General features: G+C 40.5%; 1 protein-coding gene across 5 annotated transcripts in view; it reads left to right on the top strand.

The window, feature by feature from the left end:
• Positions 1 to 20764, top strand: part of rerg (RAS-like, estrogen-regulated, growth inhibitor) — an 80444-nt gene extending 59680 nt beyond the window's left edge. For all 5 annotated transcript variants that reach the window (XM_048554474.2, XM_048554475.2, XM_048554473.2 and 2 more), the window contains exons 4-5: positions 11584 to 11657; positions 18649 to 20764. In XM_048554474.2, coding sequence (XP_048410431.1) covers positions 11584 to 11657; positions 18649 to 19056 — 482 coding nt within the window. In that variant the 3' untranslated portion in view covers positions 19057 to 20764. The remainder of the gene's footprint in view (positions 1 to 11583; positions 11658 to 18648) is intronic.
• The last annotated feature ends 3697 nt before the right edge of the window (positions 20765 to 24461 follow it).

The raw sequence follows: 24461 nt of genomic DNA, 5'->3' as shown, positions 1-24461 counted from the left end.
TCTAACCCAGCATTTAAGGAGCCTTCAAAAGAGGATTAAGAATGCAGAATGAATTCGGATGGATGAGGGAAGTAAAAATGGGAAATATTTAGGCAACAGTAACCACAATATAATACACTTTAAAATATCAGTTGAAAAGGATGTGAGAAGATGAAAGGTGATAGATTAGTGAAAATATGATTTTGAGGATTTGGGATTGGAACTTGTAATAATAAAATAGATTAGGATTTTAGCAAACAATGATATAAAACAACAATGAAAGACGTTATCAAATATATTCCATTTAGGAAAATAGTTTGCACTAAAGAAATCAAATTAAATACTAACAGACACCACAGGATCTACATAAAGACATAACACATTAAAGGAAAGGAAATGGATGTGAGTTTGCTCGCTGAGCTGGAAGGTTAGTTTTTTTTTTCAGACGTTTTGTCACCATTCTAGGTAACATCATCAGTGAGCCTCCGACGAAGCGCTGGTGTTATGTCCCGCTTTCTGTTCATCTGGTTAGGTTTCCTTGGGTTGGTGATGTCATTTCCTGTGTTGGTGATGTCATTTCCTGTTCTTTTTCTCAGGGAATGGTAGATTGGCTCCAAATCAATGCGTTTGTTGATGGAGTTCTGGTTGGAATGCCATGCTTCTAGGAATTCTCATGCGTGTCTCTGTTTGGCTTGTCCTAGGATGGATGTGTTGTCCCAATCAAAGTGGTGTACTTCTTCATCTGTATGTAAGGATACGAGTGATAGTGGGTCATGTTGTTTTGTGGCTAGTTGGTGTTCATGTATCCTGGTGACTAGCTTTCTGCCAGTTTGTCCAATGTAGTGTATAAACACTACATTTTCAAGGAATTCAGAAAGGGCAGGGCAAAGGAATTGCTACACATGTTTAATAATTTGTTAGGAAAAGGTGTAATGCTAGATGACTGGTGTGTAGCCACCATTTTATCTAAATAAGGGTGACAGAACTTGACCAGTAAGATCATTGGGATGAAAAGTAATTGGATCCCTGCTAAAGGAGAAGGTTTTTTTAAAAAAAAAGCTTGGAACTTGATAAAGAAAAAAAGTAGTCAGCCTGGTATCCAGAGGGAATTCTTACATGACTACCAATAATTGAATTATTTGAAGCGGTTGCAGAGAGTATAGACAAAGCTTAATGCATGAGATAGTATTTATCTAGATTTGAAGCAGTTCAGAGAAGGTTCATTTGACTCATTCCTGGGATGAAGGTCTGACCTGATGAAGAAAGTTGAACAGTTTGGTACTTTAATCATTGGAGTTGAGAAGAATGAGAGATGATCTTATTGAAGCATATAAAATCCTGATCATACATTTTGGAGCATTCTGCATGACTCTTTCTGTTTGTGGGAAAGACTAGAGCTAGGAGTTAGAGCAAACATAAGAGATGAGGATGATTGGCCTGTAGAATTCTTCTGATAAAAGCTGGGGTTATTTAATTGGTTCTAGACTCATTCAGATTTTTCATACGGAAGAGAGTCAAGTGTTATTGGGAATTGAACAAAAAGTCTATTTGAGGCCACAACTAGATCTTTTTAAATGACACAAAGACTTGAAGGGCTGAATGGCCTACTTCTGCTGCTAAGTCCATTTTCCCTTTTCCCAAACAGCCTTCTGCAAGGTGCTGCACTGATTAAGTGATAGCTTGTGGAAAGCTTTGGGAGCAAGTGGTTGATGACAGAACATAAAGGAGAGAACAGATGGTGGAGCAAAGACTTGCAGTTTGTTAATGACTTTGACTTCAAAATCACAATCAAAGTTTCCAATCAGAAATCACAAGTACCACCCACTTTTGGGCATAGTGGGGTTTGGGAGAGGGGCGGTCTCAAAACAAAGGATGCCTGTATCAGATAATAAGGCAGCCAAAATAAACTTGTAGAGTTGGTGTGTAATTAGAAGATCCATGTCAACACAGTTAAGTTTAAGGTATTGCATTTTGGTAAGAAAAATAAGGAGGTCATATATTACTTGGAAGATATGAATCTAAATGGAGTAGAGGAATCATAGAGTACAAATACACAAATCACTGCAAGTAGCGATGGATGTAAATGAGGCCAAACAAAAAGCTAACCAATATTGCAGAACTTATTTCTGGGAGAAATAGGTTTGAAAAGTGAAAAAGTTATGTTGATCTGATATTGCACCTTTTTTAGTCTGCACTTGGAAAACTGTGCACAGTCTGTTTGCCATATTATGAAAAGATATAGAGACAGTAATAACAAACAAACATGTGAAGGAATTCCCATTCCTTCAGAAGGTTACACTGATAGAATTAGATAAAGAAGAATGAATGGTATGGACTGGTTAAACTGTGCCCTATTTCTTTACGATTCTGTGTATTATAGTGCATTGTCAGATCTGTCAGATTACTGTGTATTTGTAGTTGTAAAAAAGATTAATCTAAAGCCAGTTTGCCCTGTGGTTGTTTGAGAGGGAGTTTTGACTGGGTCAAAGGGAGAATTCTTGGCTTTCCCTTGCCTAATATCTTGCATATTCAATCTAAACCTGAAATAGAATGTCAGAACAAGTTTTCTTGCTTCACCTAAAAGACAGTACCTATGTAACTCTTTGGTACTACATTGAGTGCCACTGGAGGTGCTCTACATTCTAAGATAGGGAATACTATTTTCACCTAGATAACAGTGTGTAGCTGGATGAACACAGCAGGCCAAGCAGCATCTCAGGAGCATAAAAGCTGATGTTTCGGTCCTAGACCCTTCATCCCTGAGATGCTGCTTGGCCTGCTGTGTTCATCCAGCTCCACACTTTGTCATCTTGGATTCTCCAGTATCTGCAGTTCCCATTATCTGTGATACTATTTTCACCTGTTGGTTGAATCTTGTTATATTTTCCTGCCTAAGTGTGAGTTGCATTGGGCTTTTCAGAGGACATTCTCTTTCCCCCCCCCCCCCCCCCCCCCCCCGCCAAAGATCTAGTAAGATTTGTTTGCCAACCTGCCTCACTAAATATCTACCCCTCACCATGCCAACTCTCAAGTCTAATTCCAGGCACATCTTGCCATGTGCTGCCCCTGGAACCACTCTGGATACCTCCTGGAAGACTAGCGCTCCCTGTGCCTGCCCCATCTTCAGAAGATCACTGGGCACCTAAACAAATAGAGGTAGGGGGGCATTGCCACCAACTGGTGGCTGCGCCTCTCGTGGTACCGAGCAGGTAGGCCAGCCATACGCATTACCCGAGAAGATCACAAGCCATGCCTCCAATCACTCGTTCAACTTCAGCCCCAACATGTGTATCAACCTGAAGGTGCTGAAATCAAAGCATAATATTGAGGAGGCTGTAAATTGGAAATAAATACAGAAAGTGCCGAAGAAATTTACCAAATTGGTAGATTATGGGCAGCACAGTGGCTCAGTGGTTAGCACTGCTGCCGCCCAGTACCAGGGACCCGGGTTCGATTCCAGCCTTGATTGACTATGTGGAGTTTGCACATTCTCCCTGTGTCTAGTGGGTTTCCTCTGGCTGCTCAGGTTTAATCCTACAATCCAAAGATGTGCAGCTTAGGTAGATTGGCCATGCTAAATTGCCCGTAGTGTCCAGGGATGTGCAGGCTAGGTGGGCTAGCCATGGTAATTATGGGTATAGGGTGGGGGCTGGGCTGCTCTTTGGAGGGTCAGTGCTGGACCAGATGGGTTGAATTGCTTCTTTCTGCACTGCAGGGATTGTGTTTCTGTCTCCACAGAGAGAGCCAGATCAGAGTTAATGTTTTTTGTCGGTTTGTGGTAACGTTGGAGCAGTGTTGACAGGGTAGTGGTGATGGTGGAGTAGTGATGACAGGGTAATGGTGATAGCGTGGTTGTGATGGCAGCAGAGTGGTGTTGTTGTTAGTGGATTGGTGCTGGTGGTGATGTTGGAGTGATAATAATGTCACAGCACAATTAATCCAGAGCTCCAGGCCCTGCATTCAAATTCCATAATGACAACTGGTGCAGTTTAATTTCACTTAAATAATAAATTAAGAACTGAATGCTAATCTCAATAAGGAATGAATGAAACTCTCATCAATGTTTCTTAAAAACTCCTCTGACATTCACTAATTTCTTCCTTTAATGTATGTCATTTAAGGAAATGTGCAAACCTTTCCTGGTTTGGCATACATGTGACTCCAGCCACTTGGCAATGTTGTTGTCTCTTGACTGCCCTCCCAGAATGTCTGAGCAAGTCCCTCAGTTGCATAAAATCTCTAGCACTTTGGGTTTTGCCTGCACCAGGTAGAATCCATGGATTTATGAGGCAGGTCACACATACCTCCAGCCACCTTCTCGAAGGCAAATAGGGATGGACAATGAATGCTTGTCTTGCTAGATCTCTAAGTTAACATGTTCCCCTGTCAGTTGAAAAATGAAAAGACTTTCAGTCAATGAAAATCCCCTTATTAGGGGTAGATAGAAAAGGGTTGACCCAGTATTTATACAAATACAGTGTAGGTTTTGTCACACACAAAGTATCATTGTCTGTCAGTGGGGATCATTTTTGTGAATTGTGAATTCTTGAAGTGAATTTTATATTGAAATCTTGTAATATTTGAGGCAAGACATGAAAAGCTTCCTTTATTAAGCCTGCTTGTACTCAGATTTGTCTTGCTGATACATAAATCACTTTTCTGACGCGTTAGTGGTTTCTGATGGATGTGGATGTGTATCATGTAGCGGTGTTATTAAAGTACATAGTGGGAGAAGTTTGACTCTGGACTTAATTATAGTAGATTTTGAACTGTAAAATGTGGGGAAAATGCATTTATACATTTTAAAAGAGCTACTTGGTTAATTTTATGGATCTAAATGTACATTCTCAACACAGACTTTTGAACTTCTTATGTGCATTGAGAAAGGCTTGCATGTGTCTTGGCTAAGCTACAATGGAGGAATATGGTGTTGTTTCATGTCAGGAATGACTTGCAAGTAATAATGTTCCCGAATGCCTGCTCTGCTTGTTCTTTTAGGTGGTACAGTTTGTGGATTTGGAAGTTGCTAATGAAACTTGCTGCCATGGATCTTTAGAAGGTACACACTGAAGCTGCATTGCTTTAATCGGAGAGGAAATTAATGCTTAAAGTGGTTAAAAGGGTGCCTATCAAGTAGGCTGCTTGTTCCAGATTGTGTTGAGCTAATTGAGTATTGTTAGAGCTGTACTCATCCAGACAATAGGGATGTATTTCATCACACTCTAGCTTTGTGGATGCTGGAAAGGTTTGTGCTATTTAGAAGTGGAGTTACTGACGACAGCATTCTGTTTTACCAGTCATAGTAACCGTCCCAAAGGTAATATAGCAACCTATTGCCGTTATATAGCCCTTTTAACGTACAGAGCATCCTAAAGTGCTTCACATTAGCTTTTTATAAAAGTTGTCACCAGGTCATGCAACGAAATAAAGGTTAAGTGATCAAAAATTTCCTCCGAAGACTGAGTTTTTTGGCATATCTTAACAAAGGAAAATGTGGTTGAGAGGAACTTGGAGGGAATGCAAAGCCCTGTAGCCTGTGCACCTGAAGAGCAGATTGGAATCAGAATGTTAAGGGATCAGAATCATGACAGCATAATCATCATCTCAGTGGGTCCTGGGCTGTTGTTGGAAACTTGTTTGAGTTGTGGGGTTTAGGACAAGAGGAAGAAAGAAAGCATTAAGCAATTAGTTTAGCAGAAGCTTGGATGAGAAAGTTTAAAAAGTTTTGAATTGAGTTCTAAAGATACCTAACCGAAGTTTGATGCAAGTATACCTTCTCGCAAAATGAGTTTGCTCAAAGCAGTTAAGGGAATAATTCACCTATGGTGTAAGGATTCCAGTTTGTGAAAGCTTCCAGACTAGGGACATTTGATTTAAAATCTGCATTAATTATTCAGAGCTGAAGTAAATTACAGTTGTGTGAGTCAAAGCTTTGCAGCTTACAGGAGTTAAACTTGAAAGGGTGCAAAGAAGATTTGCATGGATGTTGCCAGGATTGGAGGGTTTGAATTATTGGGAAATGCTGATTGGCTGCGGCTGTTTTCTCTGGAGCATCAGAGATTGAGGGAAGACCCTACAGAGGTTTATAAAATTGTGAGGGACGTGGATAGGGTGAATAGCCAAGGTCTTTTTCCCCAAGTGGGGAAGTCCAAAGCTATAGGGCATAGGTTTAAGTTGAGAGGGAAAAGATATAAGAGGGACCTAAGGGGAAACTTTTCCTTGCAGAGGGTGGTGTGTGTTTGAATGAGCTGCCAAAGGAAGTAATAAAGGCTTGGACAATTGCAACTTTTAAAAGGCATCTGGATGGGTATATGAATAGGAACGGTTTAGAAGGATCTGTGCCAAATTCTAGCAAATGGCTGTTCTTGATGTGCTGTTCAACTCTACTCATTCAGCCTGGCTTGATCCTGTGGTTTAATGGAAATAGTAGAGTACTAATGGTGTATATGCATGATAGGCCATGAAAATACAAATTTCTGTGAAGTACTTTTGAAATGTAATTACTGTAGCAATGCCAGAAATGTGGGAACTAATTCATGCACAGCAGGTTCGCACACAAAATAAGCACAGTACAATAATCTAGTTTAAAATATTGACCAGGACAAGATGAAACACTCTTGTCATAGTTAACCCCACAGCTTTCCAGTGTCCCAAGCCAGGTCAAAACCATGGCAGGGCTTACATTGTGTCATCTTCTGTACTATATTCTGTCAGTGAAATCAAGTTAAACAAGTGTTTCTTTAGATTTCAGGACAAATGATTTTAAGAGTATTGTTGGAGGGACAAAAGAGGAATGGTGTATGGAAGTACACTTCCTCCTGTTCGTTCTTCGACCTTTTTTCAGTGCTGCCAGTAGGGAGGGATGTCACTGTTGGGGAAGGGAACGCTGCCGTTTTTTTTAGCAACCACTGTCGGCATCAAGGTCCCACAGGTCAAGAATAGTATAATATGATGAAGAGTACAGCTCTCTCTGTTCTGTCCTAAGGATGTGCTTCATCCCTTGACTGTAGAAAATCATCTTTCCTCTAATTCATCAGTGTGTCACTATCCTTCCTTCTATTAAACTTCCATAGCGCATAGATTCCATGCAATTGAAATGGCCAATTAAGGTGGAGGATTTGAGGACAGTTCTGAAATATAGGCAGAGGTCCATTAGGAAGTGAATTGTTCTACAAACTCTTCTCTCGGGATGCTAACAGCAACAAGCAACAGAGGCTTTTATACCATCAGCTTTGGTTAGATTTGAATCCAGATCCCAGGAGTTGAATATTAGTGTCTAATCACCTCATTTCTTCCCTACCCCTTGTTTTTTTTCCATCATTTTGATGCAAGATAACTACTTTTGTAATGGGACCTATTGTCTGAGGAATGAATACTGTGAGCATGTGCTACTTGTAGATGCCATTCCTGGTTCGGTGGTAGCGTTATTATGTCCGAGTCTCAAAGTTGTGGGTTCAAGTCCCTTATGTTCTCAGTGTAAAGGACATTAGAGCACTGCAACAAGAGCAGGGGAAATCTCTCTATGTCCCAAGTAATAGTTGTCCATCGCTAAGGCAGATTATTAGGGCACTTATGACATCAGCCCTGAATTTTCACTTCTGCATGAAAAATATCCTGCCAAAATTTGCTGGGAACAGTAGTAGAGGCAGTGGATACCTGGAGTTTTTCCTGAATGACAGGACCAACTTCATCAAGGCTGAAGAACTAAAATGAAAGAGATGGGAATAGGGTAAATTGAAGTCAAATGAGATGCAGTAAGGGAAAAGAAAGAAAGGGGAAATATGGTTTAGAGTGAAAGTGAAAAGAGACAGAAGGAAAAAGTATGAATGTTAAAAAAGAATCTAATACTTTAAAGCTCATAAACATCAAAGCAGAATTTCCAACCAGCAGGAATGTTTAAGTTTTTCCCTTTGAGGTCGAGTGGCATTGCAGGAACACTTCAAGGGTCCTCATGCCTTGAAGTGTCAGCCCCAACTTTCTGCAGTCAGTTCAATTTGTGATGCAGCACAAATGCAGCAATTTCTCTGAACTCCAGGGGAGGTGGAGCTTATCACCAGTGGAATAGCACAAACCGCCCTGTAGTCTTTGGCCAATCACAGCTTGCAGTGTATTTCTTCCTCACCACAATTGCTGGCTTTTGTTTTAAATGTCACTAATTTTCGTGTCTGCATTAAAATCGCTCTTTCATTTCTTTGCAACTCCTTTCTTGAAAGTTGTTGTTGAAATTAAGGTTCTTTCTTTATATAATTTAACTTTCCTAACCACTTTCACCAGCAGTCCAATGCAGATGGCTGGAATTAAAATGTGAGTATTTAAAAAGTACTCTGAATGAGATAGCTATCTCTTTTTAATTTACTTCATTATACTATCTTAAAGGAACGTACAGATAGCTGGCGATGAAACCCTGTCAATGGTACATTCTTGTTGAGCTCCCAAGCTGCTGTTCTGTCTGTTTTTGTCATGTATAGATAAATATAGATGTTTATGGTCTTTGCAAAAGCTTTGTGCACTGGGCATCGAGGTCAGTGACCTCTGAAATGCCTTCTGTCAATTAAAATGAATAGAAAAGAATCCTTGTGGAGTGAGTTGACTTCTGTTCCATACTTTCTGATGTGTGCCCAGCACAGAGTTCCATGCCAGGACTGTCAATTTATTAAATCTGCTCTTTACTCTGTTCCTGGCACGTCATAATGTTGCCTTTATATCTACCTCTTCTTGTCTCAATTTGGCAATGAAGACAGACTGAACTCAGCCTGGCCTTTCACATTACTTTATTGCTGTTTTATGAATCTGCTTGAAAATCAAAGGACAAATACAGGGCTCACCCAATAACTAGCAGAATTAACAGTTGATGGTGGTTTCCATTTAAAGTTTTGACAGGTTATTCATTCATTTTGACAGAGAAGTCTTAGGAGTTGTACAATTACGTTTGGAGCCTAGTCTCTGTAATGCCATCTATAAATTTTCCACCACCCTTCCCTTTAAAAATATCCTTGAGATACAAATCTTTGATCACTTCTGGTCAGCCACGTCTTATTCATGGTCCTTCAGGGTTCGGTTTTCATTGTCCAGAAAATTACTTCTGATGTGAATTGGAATTTAATTTGCATTTTAAAAGTATTGTAAGTTCTGAAAGTGGAAAGGAAAAAAAAGCAGAATTGCTATAAATGCTAATACCATACTACTATTTCTAAGACAATGTTTATGAGAGGCATATAATTGAGACTTTTTCCTAGAGTTGGCTTTGAACCTTACATTTTACTAACTTTAAGCTAGTTAAAGTTGTGCCATAAATTTTCTTCAAGTATCGTAAGATAATAAACGTATCTTTTCGGATTGTAAAATGTTTATAGACAGATCATGGAGATACAATCTCATTCATTTGTGTTATAGTATCTATCAGCATTCACCAGTCTTCTGCTAGTGAAATTAACTTTGCAGAGAAAGGAGGTGAAGGAAAATTTGAACTAACATAAATCTTCAAATTCCTTAAAACAATAATCAATGAGGAGGCCCTTGGAAGAAAGACTTTGTTACTGGGAAATGGTTAAACAAATTGTGTGTGGAAATGGAAAAAGCTTAGATAAGACTTGACACAAATCTCTAACAAAGCCACTGTCATGAGCAGCATGAAATGTTTGTGGAAATGGCCTCAGAGAATTTAAATGTTTGCATTCGTGCATAGAATAGATTCTGAAACAATGTAATGCATGCTTGGGAACTTTTGAAAGTTACTGTTTATCACTGGTGTATTATAGTCTAACTTGTAAGATCACAAGTATAAGATTACCTCTCAGTCATGAACCATTTCAAATCCCACCCCCCACCCCCACCCCCCCCCCCACTCCTGCTCCTTGGATGACATCCCCATCCTGGGCCACCTGCATTGCCACAATGATGCCACCTGAAAGCTGCAGGAACAGCATCTCGTATTTCGCTTGGAAACCCTGCAGCCCAAGGGTATCAATGTGGACTTCACAAGCTTCAAAATCTCCCCTCCCCTGACCACATCCCAAAACCAGTCAACCTAGTCCCTGCCTCCCTGACCTGTCCTCCCACCTCAAGACCCTCCCCCACCTTCTACCCACTAACCTCATCCCACCTCCTTGACTTGTCCGTCCTCCCTGGACCGACCTATCCCCTCCCTAACTCCCCACCTACATTCACCTTTTCCTGGCTCCAACCCCGCCTCTTTGACCTGTCTGTCTCCTCTCCACCTACCTTCTCCTTTATCCATTTACTATCCACCTCCCCCTGTCTCCCTATTTATTTCAGAAACCCTTCCCCTCCCCCATGTCTGAAGGAGCCTTCCTGCTCCTCTGGTGCTGCTTGGCCTGCTGTGTTCATCCAGCTCTGCACCTTGTTATCTAAGATAATTGAGACAGTTCTCCCCAGTGTCAAGCTCAACTTGATAGAAATTCAGATTGAAGAGAGGGCAAAGAGGTGAGTGTCACTTGGGTGTTCAAGATTTTCTAGTAATTGAAATCTGAAGAAAAACACTGACCTCCATGGCTAATGCTGTTGAGCTTTTGGGCTGGGACACAGTCTTTCTGAATTCACCATCCCAAGACACACAATCTAACAAAATGCAACCAGTTGTGCCAACAGGCAGAAAGAACAAATATCAATCGGGGCGTGTAAAGGAGAAAGTGTATTGGAAAAGTGGAGTTGTACCATCATTAGAAGTAGTTGTGAGGAGACGTAAATTGTGGCCATTGTCCTTCAGCCTAATGACTCCTTCAGTCGCTCACTATACACAGACTGTTGGGAATGCTGTGCAAGTCAAGTGAGGTGCGAGAGACACAGAGGATTCTGAAGTTGACAAAACACAGTGAAACAACTGGATTTATAAAACATTAGGAAGCAAATATCTCTTGTAATGACACCTTGATATTATTCTGTTTAATAAGTGGCATCAGTTCAGGAAGGATACCAAACCCATACACACTTCTGCTTTTAAGGAGTGCGTCAGCAGTGATTTATTACTGGGGACAATTTTAACTTAAATTATTCATCAGGAAAACTGAAATCAGTTAACCCAGTTTTTATGCTCTGTCCAGCTTCACTCCTCAATGAAGTCTCCACCTGCTAGTGTCCCACAAGGCAAGTCAGGCTATAATTACATCAAGTGTATCTGTGGCTTAACATCTTAACTGTGAGTGCTTAGTGCACTGTTGAAAAAGGCACAGTAACAAGGTTGCTGTTTGTGAGACACTACAACTGCTGTAGCTACTTAATTTATATAATAAAAAGATTTTGCTCTCCTAAGTAGCACTTTTGGGTGCCAATTTAAACAATGGTTTCTGCATCTTAATTTCTTTTGCATTTATGTTTTTCTGTGTCCCAAACACAATCTTAGAATTTTTTATTTCAAATTGTTTGGGGAACTTGGTCAACCTTGGCGCTCCTTAACACTGGGACAGTGCATCATGAAGAGTTCCACATTTCTATTCTTACATTTGAGGAGAAATAATGACTGTATTTGAGATTAGAGGGTTTGAGATGAGTTTGTAAGTACTGTTGTTCGACTTAATGCTCACCCAGGCTGATGTAATGTAGTATCCGACATTAATGAAAGATTTTCTTTTTAAAACAAATTGCCAGAGTCAACCTATCGGCACCAAGCCACCATTGATGATGAAGCAGTTTCTATGGAAATCTTAGATACAGCTGGCCAGGTGAGTTAGTGGCGCAAACCACTCTCCTAGATCATTGTTTGACTTATCATTGTACACCATTTACTTACTTCCTTGTTGATTTTCGCATTTACTTTACATGTGTGCTTGAAAATGTGCCAGGAAAAGATATGGGAATTGTGTAACTTTTGAGATATGACAATTGCTTTTTTAAAACAGCCCCACAAGTTGATATTTTCCTTTGCAGAGCTGGTGGTTGTGTTCGCTGGAGCATTCGATTGTGTATGCATACATGTTAGCACACCCTTGTGTAAGACATAAGTCTGTGTAGTTAGAAAGGGGATTAGATACTTGAAGTACACACCCAGCTTCACAGATCTGACTGTTTTAAATCACAAGGTTCATTTTCTTCAGGGTGAAGGTTTATATTTCACGCTTGTCCGCAGTTAAGTGGAAGGTTAATGTGTGTGGCCAAATTTCTGATGTGTATTCTGCTGCAACAAGAAGTTTTCGTGCAGTGCCTGTTCTGTAGGAGAAAATTCCAAGGCACTTCGAGAATTTTATTAATCAGTTCTAAGGAAGAGTCAAAAACAAATTTGCTGGAAATGCTCAGCAGGTCAGTGAAGAGAAAAACAGAGTTAACATTTTGGGTCCAGTGACCCTTCCTCAGAACATTTTCTGTGTTTTTTCCTCCACAGATGCTGCCAGACCTGCTGAGTCTTTCCAGAAACTTTGTTTTTGTTCCTGATTTACAGCATCTGCAGTTCTTTTGGTATTTATCTGAGGAAGAGCCACTCAACCTGAAATGCTAACTCTGATTTCTCCCCTCAGCTGTTGCCTGATCTGCTGAGCTTTTGTAGCGATTTCTGTTTCTGTCTGATTTACAGCATCCGCAGTTCTTGTTTTTGTTTGTTATCGAGTCGCTGATTGATAACAGTAAAGGACATTTTCGAAATTTGGTGTAAAAGCTTTGAGAGGGAATGGCCCAGGGAAGGAATTTCTGAGCTCAAGATTTTCAAGGCGCCGATGGTGGGATAGAGAGAGTAAAGAATGGGCAAGAGGTCAGATTTGAAGGACATTTATTTATACTTTGACAGGATATGAGAATCACTGGTTCAGCCGGCATTTGTTGCTCTACCTTCGTTGTCCTTAGGTGGTTGTGAACTGTCTTTTTGAACGCCTGTAACCTGTGTCATGTTGGCAGATGCTCAGCACTGTTAGGATTTTAATTCAGCAACAGCGAAGAAATGATGGTATGGTTCCAAGTCAGGGTGGTTTGTGTCTTGGAGAGAAGCTGACAAGATGGTAGCATTCCCCTTGCATCTGCTGCTGTTATCCCACTAGCTGGGGGAGGCCTCTGGTTTGGAAGGTGCTGTTGGAGGAAGTCAGAATTCCTGGAGGGTTGTAGGACAGAAGGAGGTAACAGAAATAAGAAGAGCAGAGGCTGTGGTGGGATATGAACACAAGGATAAAGATATTATGTATGAGCATTAATTAATTAAATATAAATATAAATATTACATGAAGAACGTTGATGACCAGGAACCAAAGTAGATAACAAGTGCAGGAATAATGGGTTAGCAGGACTTGGACAAATATGGGAACAGAGCATTGGATGAGCTCAAGTCTGTGGAATGTGAAGATGGGAGGATCACCAGGCAAGTACTGCATGCTGAAAATGACTGAAGTGTTTCCTGTGTGGTAAGTGGCCATGGTTAACTTGACTTCAAAGATTTTAGCATGACTCGGTTTGTGCTTATTCCCCTCCTTGACTCAAAAGGCACTCACACGAGCCCGTTCAGTATGGAGGCCACAGAAACATGAATGTGAATTTCAGCACATAATGGACTTAAGGCAGGAGACGGGATTGGGAACCTAGTGGAGATGGAAGTTACAGAGATAGTAGGAACTGCCAATGTTGGAGAATCTGAGATAATAAGGTGAAGAAGGATCTCGACCTGAAATGTCAGCTTTCCTGCTCCTCTGATGGAGACGGAAGTTAAGTGGCTTCATGCTGGCGTAGAGATTAATTCACATGTACCTTTTAGAGAAAGGATTCCTTTTCAGAAGTACACAGACTCTCAGGAAAATTGACAGAATCTTTTGTAGATGGTATTTTGTTCAGTTTTAATGAGAACACATCAACATTTTGTTAATAGCAAATGCATAACTCTGTTTAATTATGTAATCTTTCTATCTCATCACGTAAATTACCAATTTTCATTACTGCCTTGTGTGAAGAATGATGAGTTTCCTACAAAGAATGGGTAACTTTATCAGTCCATATCTAGTTCACATTATTTATTTATTTATCGCACTTTACTGTAATCCTGACGCACAGAGTAATCACACATGAGCAAGAGTACGTTTGCGCACTCGGTAACTTCAAGGCCATATTAAATCATGCAGCGATGGATCCCGCAGCTAAGAGTCTGAAAATTATCCTTTTTAACATGTCCTCAAATGAGTGTCACTTTGTGTGGGTGGACAACTAAAAATTGAAACAAGTGCTTTCAAAAGCTGAGGAATGTAGGCCCGAGGTAGACATTCACTTGAACATACTCTGTCTCATGCTGTTGAATCACTGCATGTTATTACCATTTCTCAAGTGGTTTATTGGACATAAAAGTAATTAATGTCATAAGTATTAAATTCTTGTGCGTGTGACTTCAATTAAATCCGGAATCTCATCTTAAACCGGTTAAGAAGTTATTTATGTTAGCGTGTGAGAAATGTACGCGGGTCTGCCAACTAATAGTAACTACAATGGAACTTAATTTTGTAAGTATTCTTGGGCTTTCATGTTTAGATTTGGATACATGTAATGTTAACATTCTTTTAAATTAACATGTTAAAATGATTTATCATCTTCCACCTTTCCTCACTTCTACAGATCCTAACTTTCATCGGGCTAAGGTAATGTGGCCGTCAGCTAGCTCTGCTACTTTGCCCCAGAAATCAGTTTTCACCCCCAAATTCAACAGAGTGCAGCTCAGATTGAGCAACTTTGTGCTGTGTAATATTGTCTTCCACCATAATAATATGTTGCTTGCGGTTCTTTTGAAATCAATTTCCCGCTATTTGCTGATGACAGGAATGTCAAAGACAAGAAATTTTAAACAATGTTCCTCACTACCACGGGGCACGGTGAGAATATCACCCTCTAAGTACAATATTGGATTGTCAGACCATCACAACCAAACCCGTTCCTGGGTTTATCCAGTATTGGTTGGTGTGTATACAAATGCAGCAGTCAGTTTACACATAGCAAGCAAAGACAAATAGTGATATAAAGCTGCCAGTCTTTAGTGGTTGGTTAAGGGAGGATTGTTGGCTGGGGTAAGAATTCCCTGCTCTTTGAGGAGCGACTTAGGATTTTTGGTGTCCACCTGAACTGCGAGGGGATAGACAAGAGCCTCATATGACAACTTAGCATAGCCTAAGTACTGCATTGTAGTATCAGTCAATGCTCAAATCCTGCGGTTGGCACGAATGCCTTTTAAACCAAGGAGGGAAATGAGCCCAAACTGAGCCGTGCTGAGATCTTTGAAATCTTGTTAACCATATTCACTTGCTGTGCAGAATACGCTTCAAACATTTTCAGCATTGCAAAATCTAATATTAGTTTTGGGCGTTAAGACAATTGTGCAGTTTTTAAATAATCTCAAAATCGGCTGTGGGCAGCACGGTGGCTCAGTGGGTAGCACTGCTGCCTCACAGCACTGAGGACGCAGGACTGATTCCAGTCTTCGGAGACGATCTGTGTGGAGTTTGCACATTCTCCCTGTGCCAGCATAGGTTTCTTCCAGGTGCTCTGATTTCCTCCCGCTGTCCAAAGATGTGCAGTTTAGGTGGATTGGCCATGCTAAATTGCCCTTGTTGTCCAGGGATGTGCAGGTGCATTTACCATGGGAGATGTAGTATATCAGGGATAGGGTAATGGGGTGGGAATGGGTGTGATGCATCAGATAGCCAGTGTGTACTCGATGGGCTGAATGGCCTGCTCCTACACTGTAGGGATTCTGTGATTACATTTTACTGGTCAAAGTGCTTACATTCAGACCCGTAAGTATATGTACTTGTCATCTGTGTAGCCCTGAGTATTAATAAAATGCATCATCAGAAGTATAAAATGAATATTATCAGTTATTGAATTTTGTTTGCAGTTTTCAAAAGTTAGTTTGCCATGCCAAACCAAAAAAAATTGCGGAGCAGAAAATTCACAACTTCCAAATAGAACAAAATACCTCAACCTCTTATAATTTGTGTTTCTGTTTGAAAAAGAATAATTGCACATCCTTCAAACCCTGATGCCCTGAGAGACTTTCAGTTTGGACAATGCACAAATTCTGTTTTACTGTGTCATAAATATCATTTTAATGATTGTTATAAAAGTATAAACAATGAACTAGACAGGATAAGGAACATTCTTCACTATTTCAGGAATGCCTCGCTCACCACAAGAACACATCCAGTTTTTAATGCCTCTTTGGTATTTTGTTCTGCTACCTTTGGGCCCTCTCCCAATGTGACTTGTTTCATAGATTCCCCCAAGTAATGAGAAGGTTTTCCAAGCTTCCACGGTCGCTATGTGTGCTCAGTGGGGAGAAGGGGGCGTTGCTTCCCATTGGAAGAGGAATGAAAGGCTTGCATTTATGTTGTATTGATGAAAGCCTTTAGGATAGGACTGTCCAAATCCAGCTTAGGGGCCCCAAATGGAATGACAGCCAGTCTTTAGCTCCTTGGCACAAACGACTCTCTCTAGTAGAGCTAAAATGGCCAGCTTTCTCAGGTCTCCCTTTTACACTGTTCTTTCTAAGCTCCTCCCTTCTCCAGTTTCCCCTTGCCCTGCTCAAAGTTCAGCCTCCCCTCCACTGCTGTTCTTGCTGAGGGTTTGTAGTATTCTTCAATGATGGGGATCACAGTGGAGAAAATGGAGGTCAGTGCTTGAGGATGTTTGAAATGGTTTAACAGTTGACTGATTAACAAGTGAACATTTCCAAAGTTAAAAACAGTGGCTGGTATTCACATAGCAATGAGATAATGACCAGACAATGTGCACCAGTACAGCATAGGCACAGGCTGTTTGGCCCGTGATGTTATGCCGAGCATGACGTCAAATTAAATTAATCGCTTCTACCTGCCCATAGTTCTTGTTCCTCAATTTCTTGCTTATTTGTATGCCTATCTAAAAACTGCAGTCAATAACCTGGGATAGATCCCACTAGGCCCTAGGGACTTACCAACTTTCATGCTCTACAAGATATCCAACACCATTTCATTTTTATCTCAAAATGCCCTAACACCTTGTTCATTTAATGTGGTTGAAAGTTAATATTGGTTAGGAAACTGAGAAGATGTACAGTACTTTTATTGCTATAATTGCAGAACATTAGGACTGAGATTGCCTGTTTTCAGTGCGAAATCTACTCATCTCCAAATCTCTGTAATGGTAACATTCTTTTGTTCAGCTAACCTGGCCCAGAAAGCAATAAAAATACCCGGCATTCTCAGGTGGGCCTGTAGGTGGTTTTCTTTATGGCACTCGTGAGATCCACAAAATAGATTTTTAGTCTATTTAGAAGAAGTGTTTGTTATGATTGGAAACAGGTGCCCCTTTCATTCCCAATTTTGAGCTGGGTCTATAGTCTGGCTCCCTTTGGAGTAAATGCCTGCATTGTGAAAAAGGGAGCATACATCTTAAAATTAGGGCTAGATCATTTGGGATTGATGTCAGATGGAAGTCTTAAAACACACTGCTTCAAAACACATTGAATGCTGGGCTAGACTGTTCCCTACCTCAGTGTTTGGATACATTTCTGACCTTAAGTCTGCATCTTTGCTGAGGCTGCAAATTTCCATTTTTGCACCATTGTCCAAATTCACCTCTGCTGCCACTTGTCTTTTGCTGATACCCCTCTTCATATCATCATCATCTCAGACTTGACCAATGCACTCAAGGTAGGTGTCCGGCATATGCTAACCTTCATAAACTGAGATCAACCAAAGCTCTGCTGTCTTTATCCTTGCACACATAAGCCCCTCCTGTTTACCTGTTACCCGTGTTTACTGGCCTATACTCTCTCACCTGGAGGAGAGGTCATTGACTGACTTTGAGGCGGTGATAGGTAGATTCTTGGCAAAAAAAGGAAATTGCTATAGAAAATCATTATACCTGTATGGCAGAAAGTTTGAGTTATCCAAACAGTGCCTACTATTCATCAATCACATCACAGCTAATTTTGCTTTAACAAAACACGCAATATAGCAGAGCTACCTGTACATTCCTTTCTTTTCTCAAGGTGTGTAGGTAAAACAGCATTTGTTGCCCAACCCTAATTCACTTTAAATGGCCTGCCTTGCTAGGCCATTTTAGCAGGCAATTAAGAGTCAGTTATATCATTGGATCTGGAATCACATGTAGGCAAGACGAGGTAAAGCTGGTAGATTTCCTTCTGTGAAGGACATTCATGAGTCAGATGGATTTTTTTTACCATCATTATTGGCTGTTTCATGACCCCATTACTCAGACTAGCTTTTATATTCCAGAATTAAATTTAAATTCTGCCAGCTACCATGGTGGGATTTGAATCCATGCCCTTGAGGATTAGCCTGCACCCTTGGATTTCTAGTCCAGTGGTATTACCATTGTGCCATCACCTCCCCATTGCAGTCACAACTATTGTGTTAAAGGGAATTCTTGATGAAATTCCAATGGTAGTACAAAGTTACATTTCATATATAGCTGACAAACAAATGTCACTGCTTACTGCAATAGCTACCATCTTCTCAATTGCATGGTTCATTCAATTTAGGGAACTTAAAGAAGCTAGTAGGGTGATAAGCATAGAACTAAAGGAACAAAAAGAAAGGGTAACTCTTGCTTTGATCTAGTTACTTGTGCAGATTAACCAGACACCCTAAAAGGCTGAGATGGCATTTTATGGATTTGGATTTGATTATTAATTAGTTTGTGCATCTATAAGTAACCTTGCAGATGTCCTCAAACAGTATGTAATGCAATGTTTTTCAGGAGGATGCTATTCAGAGGGAAAGTCACATGCGCTGGGCAGAGGGTTTTGTCTTGGTTTACGACATCACTGACAGAATTAGCTTCGAGGAAGTGATTTCACTGAAGAACTTCCTGGATGAAATCAAAAAGCCAAAGAACGTGACACTGATCCTGGTGGGTAACAAAGCTGACCTGGACCACTCCAGGCAGGTAACCACTGAGGAAGGGGAGAAAATGGCTACTGAAATGGCCTGTGCTTTTTATGAGTGTTCAGCCTGCACTGGAGAGGGCAACATCAACGAAGCATTCTACGAACTGTGCAGAGAGGTGAGACGGCGTAAAATGATCCAAGGCAAGACAAGACGGAGAAGTTCCACCACCCACGTCAAGCAAGCCATCAACAAAATGCTGACTAAGATCAGTAGCTAAATATTTGTGGGGAGAAAGTAATTAGAAACTGAAAACAAAAATTTTAAAATAAGTAGAATAATGTCTCACAAAATAGGAAATAATCAGTTAAGGGTGTTAGCTTTCCAACTCCATGTAGCTTCCAATCTGTCAAATGGACAAACTCCAGCAGTTACCTGACAGATACTAATGGTGTCCTATAGCATTAGGTACTACACTTAAGAGTGTGCACCAGGCTGATAAGTCACTGTGCACAGGTCAATAAGACTAACTTTTAAATCCTTGTATGCCCAACAAATACTTAACTAATTTTAGTTTGAAATGAGTTAAAGTGTGAAAGAGTAAGGGCTCAGGGGTTTTAATTCTTTGGACCAGTATGCTAATTTTTAAGCTTCAGAAAAGAATCAGTTCCATTTGAAGTCAGCATTTGAGCAGGTTATAGCAAACAGGATATTGGCCTGCAGCTAGTAACCTGAATTGTCAGCTAGGATCTTCAGAGCCCTGCCACAGTGAATACTTAAGGTAGTAAACAGACCCAGAACCACTTGGGCTGAGTTAGCTGATCTCAGCTTGGCGCAAAGTAGACTCGGTGTAGTTGACCTCAGCACCCCCTGGGTTAGGGTGGAGGAAACCTTGGCTCCCACTCCCATCCAGCAGTTGATGCTGGAAGTGCTCATGTTTGCACAGGTAGAAGATAGGCTTGGATTTGCCTATGAAGACCCGTTTGTTGTCAAACCAACTGCCTCCAACTCATTGTTCCAGATATGAGTAGTAACAGTTGGGTAACAGTATGGGGAGGCACCACCTCTCATGGATCAGTACCTTCAATCCCCCAGCAAAGAGTTAACATCGTCAAAGCAGGGTATGATGTGACAAAAAAAATTGAACGTGCGTTGTTACCGCTATATGTTTTGAAAATACGATAGATATCTAAATTGTAAATATATATAATAACTATATCTAAATAAATATGCTCTTTTAAAATATCCAAGTTAAATTGGATCTATTTGAAAACTATGCAGTTGGAACCCATTGTACCGTTAACCATTTGTCATTGAGATTGTTGAAGGATACAATCGATGCTGTGCTTGGAAAAGCCGTTGGTCCCTTTCATTGAGGTTGTCTTTTTAATATTAAACCCAAGGTTGGCTTTCTCCTGTTGATTGTTTACACAACACTTTGTACAATTTACAGCAGGTTGTCATTTTTGGGGACTGTAAATGGTTAATTAATGTTGTGATTTGCCAGGCTACTAATTACATACTTTAGTAACTGATTAATAAATCTAATGAATCAAACAGCCTTTTGAAATTTACAGAGGTTTCTATGTTCTATATAAGTTTTCAATTTTAGGTTTTCCTCCAAAAAGTAAATAATGTGCTTGCTCTTTTTTAAATTAATGATCTTTCAATTTACCCTGTAATTTGTTTTTAAAAGGACCAGCATAGTTCTATATAATACAAGAATAATTTACTCATTAGATGCCAGGAATTGCAAAATGAATGCATTCAAAGTTGAGAGACACTTTTGTTAATCCCTGAAATATTTGAGATGTTTTTGTAATGGGACTGATTCATCTTCCTGTAAGTAAAACCTTCATCTATACAATTAATCGATGATTTCCAGAGTATGTTGAAAAACTAAGTGAATGTACTGAAGAGATCTCCTCATAATTGCTTGCTGTTGTAACTTGCTTTTCCATGCAAAATAAATCCTGAAATATTTGTTATTCTTTGAATTGTTTGACTGCATCAGTATACATCATTGCGCACACATTTCTGCATCCTGAAATGTCTTAACTTGACAGGTATGTACTGGCATTGATAGGAGAGGAGGTGTCTGCACTGTGCAGGGTTGTGATATACCAAGCAAGATGAGGGCATTTATTTATGGTCTCTCACATCCCTATCTGTGACACGTCACAGCCATGCTTTTTTTCCTCATGCTGTCCGTGTACACAAGGGGCTGCAGTTTCCTTTCTGCCACCAGTGATGCTAATTTCTGTCCATGGTACACCAGATAATGTCATCAAATACAGACAATACAGATCTTTGATTTGAATCTTATCATCTTATAAAATTGATAGAGGTTTCACTGAAGTGGTAGACATTAAGGTGGTTCGCAATTTTGATTTTGGTGTAACTTGTATAATGGATTTTTCCATTCTGCGTAAAGTCAAGCGTCCTGTAGAAATTCTTTTTAGCTTTCCTTTTATTCTGCAGGACTGCCTAGATTGCTGCTAATGTCTACAAAAATATTGTTTCAATACTTTCTACGACTGAGGTTATTGATATGTGGTTGAGGAAGGAGGTGAGATGAAAATTTTTATTTTGCGGAGAAAATAATTGCGATCTGGAATGCATTGCCTGGAAAGATGGTAAATATGGATTCACTGAAACTTTTCAAAAGGGAATTGCCTTAAACCTCTGAAGGAGATAACATTGCAGGGTTATCGGGAACATGTACTACAATGGTACTATATTGGAACAGTCTTTCAAAGAATCATCAAGAGCAGGATTGGTCAAATGTCCTGTTACTATAATCAGAGAGTCTCTCAAAATTGATAATGGATTACCATTAATACAGCATCACCATGATGTAAGCTCCCCACAGTAAGGGTCCCAGCTACCACAATATTATGAACTGAGTGCTATAGTAGGCTAGTAGTCTGCTGTTGTTCCTTAGAATTTAGCTCAAAATCTGCCCATAGACAATGATTTGAAAATCTTTCCCTGGTGGATGTAATTTATGTTTGTATTTTTTTGCTTGTCCTCCAAATATGCTTGGCTTTCATGTTTCGGAATACTTTTTTATAAGTAATCTTTAGTTCTCACTTTTTCCAGTTGTCCTGATCTCTGAACAAATTTGTAGCATTCCCAGGCAACACTCAAAGATCCCTCTTCAGCTTATTTCAGGGACTGGAATGCTCATATGGTCTCCTGCTTGCTTTCAAAAGGTAATAAGTAGGATAATGCTACTTGGCTGTTACTTAAACCTCAACTCCTAAACTAAACTAAACTGAGAAAAGTAGAAGCATGACAACATGTTTTTATAGCAATCAAAACAAAACACTGGATGCTGGAAATCTGAGACAAACAGAAATTACTGGAGATTCTGAGCAGGTCTGGCAGCATCAATGGAGAGAGAAAGAGTTAACATTTTGAGTCCGGTATGACTCTTCTTCAGAATCTTTGTTCAGGACCAAGCATGAGAATTGAGCATGTCCAGAGTATATGAGAAGGAAAAACAACCCCACAAGCATAGTTACATTCTGAAGAAGTCATACCAGACTCAAAACCTTAACCCTGTTTCTCTCTGCATAGATGCTGCCAAATCTGCTGAATTTCTGTGCACTATCTGTATATATTTTTATAGCAGTCATTAGGTATTAGTAGCTCTTTGAGTCGATATCAATTAATGGATTATTTCATATTATTTTACACGTCCGTAAAACTATAATGTGTGACTCCCTACAGAATGGTTTCCATCTTCTCATAGTTTAGGATTTGTGGCCTGATGACCTCTCTTTAGACTCGTGGTAAGATGACAGACTTTAAAAAGACAGGTTGATAAATAGTCAAGAAAAATGGTATCAAGCAGAACTGAAATTCAAAAAGATGCCAGTCCAAAATACATTTAAATAAATTGCAAAAAAAGTTGTCTTTTAATTACCTAGGTTTGTCCCCCCTTTACAAATTAATTGGGAAAAGTTGTAAAATTTTAAAAAGATAATTGCAAAATGCAAGATACAAAGTTTTTCTGAGAATGAAGATGATTTTAGCTGCCAACAGAATTAAAGTTTGCGCTATGTTAAATCTTTCATTGGACTGCTTCATTTTTATCATATAAAGGCCTATTGTGAACATGGAAAGTTTTTGATGAGACACTTTGGCCTGACATTTTGCTTCTTGGTTGAGATTTTCCGAGCTGGGCCAATTCTCCATGTGGAAACCAGACCTTGGAGAAAGTTCCCACGTGACCCGAAGGTTCCGATTTTTGTTGTGGGGTGAATCTTGTGTTGCTCCTAGGAGTGGGAGAGTGGCACATGGAGAAGCTCAATTGTGTGAGAGGGCAAAGTAGCTTCCAAATGGCAGCAAGAAACTATGGCATTAAATTCTTTACAGTTTGAAAGTGGGTCAAACTGCCCAATAGTAACAATTGCACGGTACCTGTGTGTCATGCAGACCCATTAAACGTAATCTCTGAGCAACTGGCAAATGAGAATTATGTTGTCAGGTTCACCTGTCCATATAAATGTTGTACTGCTGTTGCGGTAATCATTTTGCTGGAGTAAGGAGAGCATTTATCTTGGGGCGTGCTGATCAACAGCAGATATCAATCGTGGTGTGCCAGCACAGGTGAAAGGTGCAGACGAGGTGGGCAGGCTGCTATTGCTATCTAAGGGGCATGGAGCAGGACTGTCCAAAGCAGGTAGAGAGGGGCGCCTTGGAAAAGGGTGGCTGCAATCTAGGGGGCCAGGGGGATGGGCTGTCTGACACAAGTGGTGAGAAATAGAGGGAGGCTGCCCAACATGGGCGGGGGGGGGGGGGGGGGGGAGCGGGGAGGTGGCAAGGATGCAGGGACATGTGAAGGAAGGAACAATCTGGTGATTCTGCTATTAGCAGAGGAATGGTTGGAGAGATGGTCCTAAAGGGTGGTATTGCTGCTATCACTGGTGGGGGACCTGGGTGTTTTGAGCTGAGGGTACTGCACAGCAGATGAAGCAGTCACAGTGAGAGGTTGGAGAGGGAGGTGTTAAAGTAACAGTTCTAGGCTTATGGTCAGGTCTTAAATGTTCTCATTGAAGGGGATGGAGGGGGTAGTGTTGGTTATAGAATCTAACAACCAATGGCTTGGATAAAGGCATTGTCAGGGTAAGCTTGAGGATAGTAACAATTCGAGACGAGAGGGATGAGAAAGCATCTGCACAGTGACCATCGAGTCAAAGCTATTTGGGGAGGTTTGACAGTAACAATGACGAGGGGAGTTCTGGCTATACTGAGTGATGGGGATATTGGTGGATCACTGGGGGAGGGTGGAAGACTATATTCCCTCTAGTTCCTCCAGCAGCTGGTAAAACTGCAGCTGAATCTGTCAGCATGGTGTCAGCTCACCAATCGGAAGTGCAGACCCACACAACTTGGAGGATATATTGGTGCAAAGAGGTGGAGTGGTTGTAGAAATATATTGCATACCATTTTACAAAATGTCTTGCTTGAAATGCAGTCACTCTTTGTGTGCAGCTTTGAAGTAGGAAAAAATGGGTTACATAGATGGGAGCCACAGTCACTGTCTAAACTCTAGTGAGCTGCTTGAACCACAGGTCCCATTCAACTGAGATCCTGATTCAACTGAAATGCAAGCAAGGTTGGAAGAAGGTAAGGAATTACTGAGAGAATGCCCTCACTGATTGAAGGAAGCGGGAG

Source organism: Stegostoma tigrinum, chromosome 25 (genome assembly GCF_030684315.1).
Source record: "Stegostoma tigrinum isolate sSteTig4 chromosome 25, sSteTig4.hap1, whole genome shotgun sequence".
NCBI lineage: Eukaryota > Metazoa > Chordata > Chondrichthyes > Orectolobiformes > Stegostomatidae > Stegostoma > Stegostoma tigrinum.
This window is presented reverse-complemented; position numbering and strand designations above follow the sequence as displayed.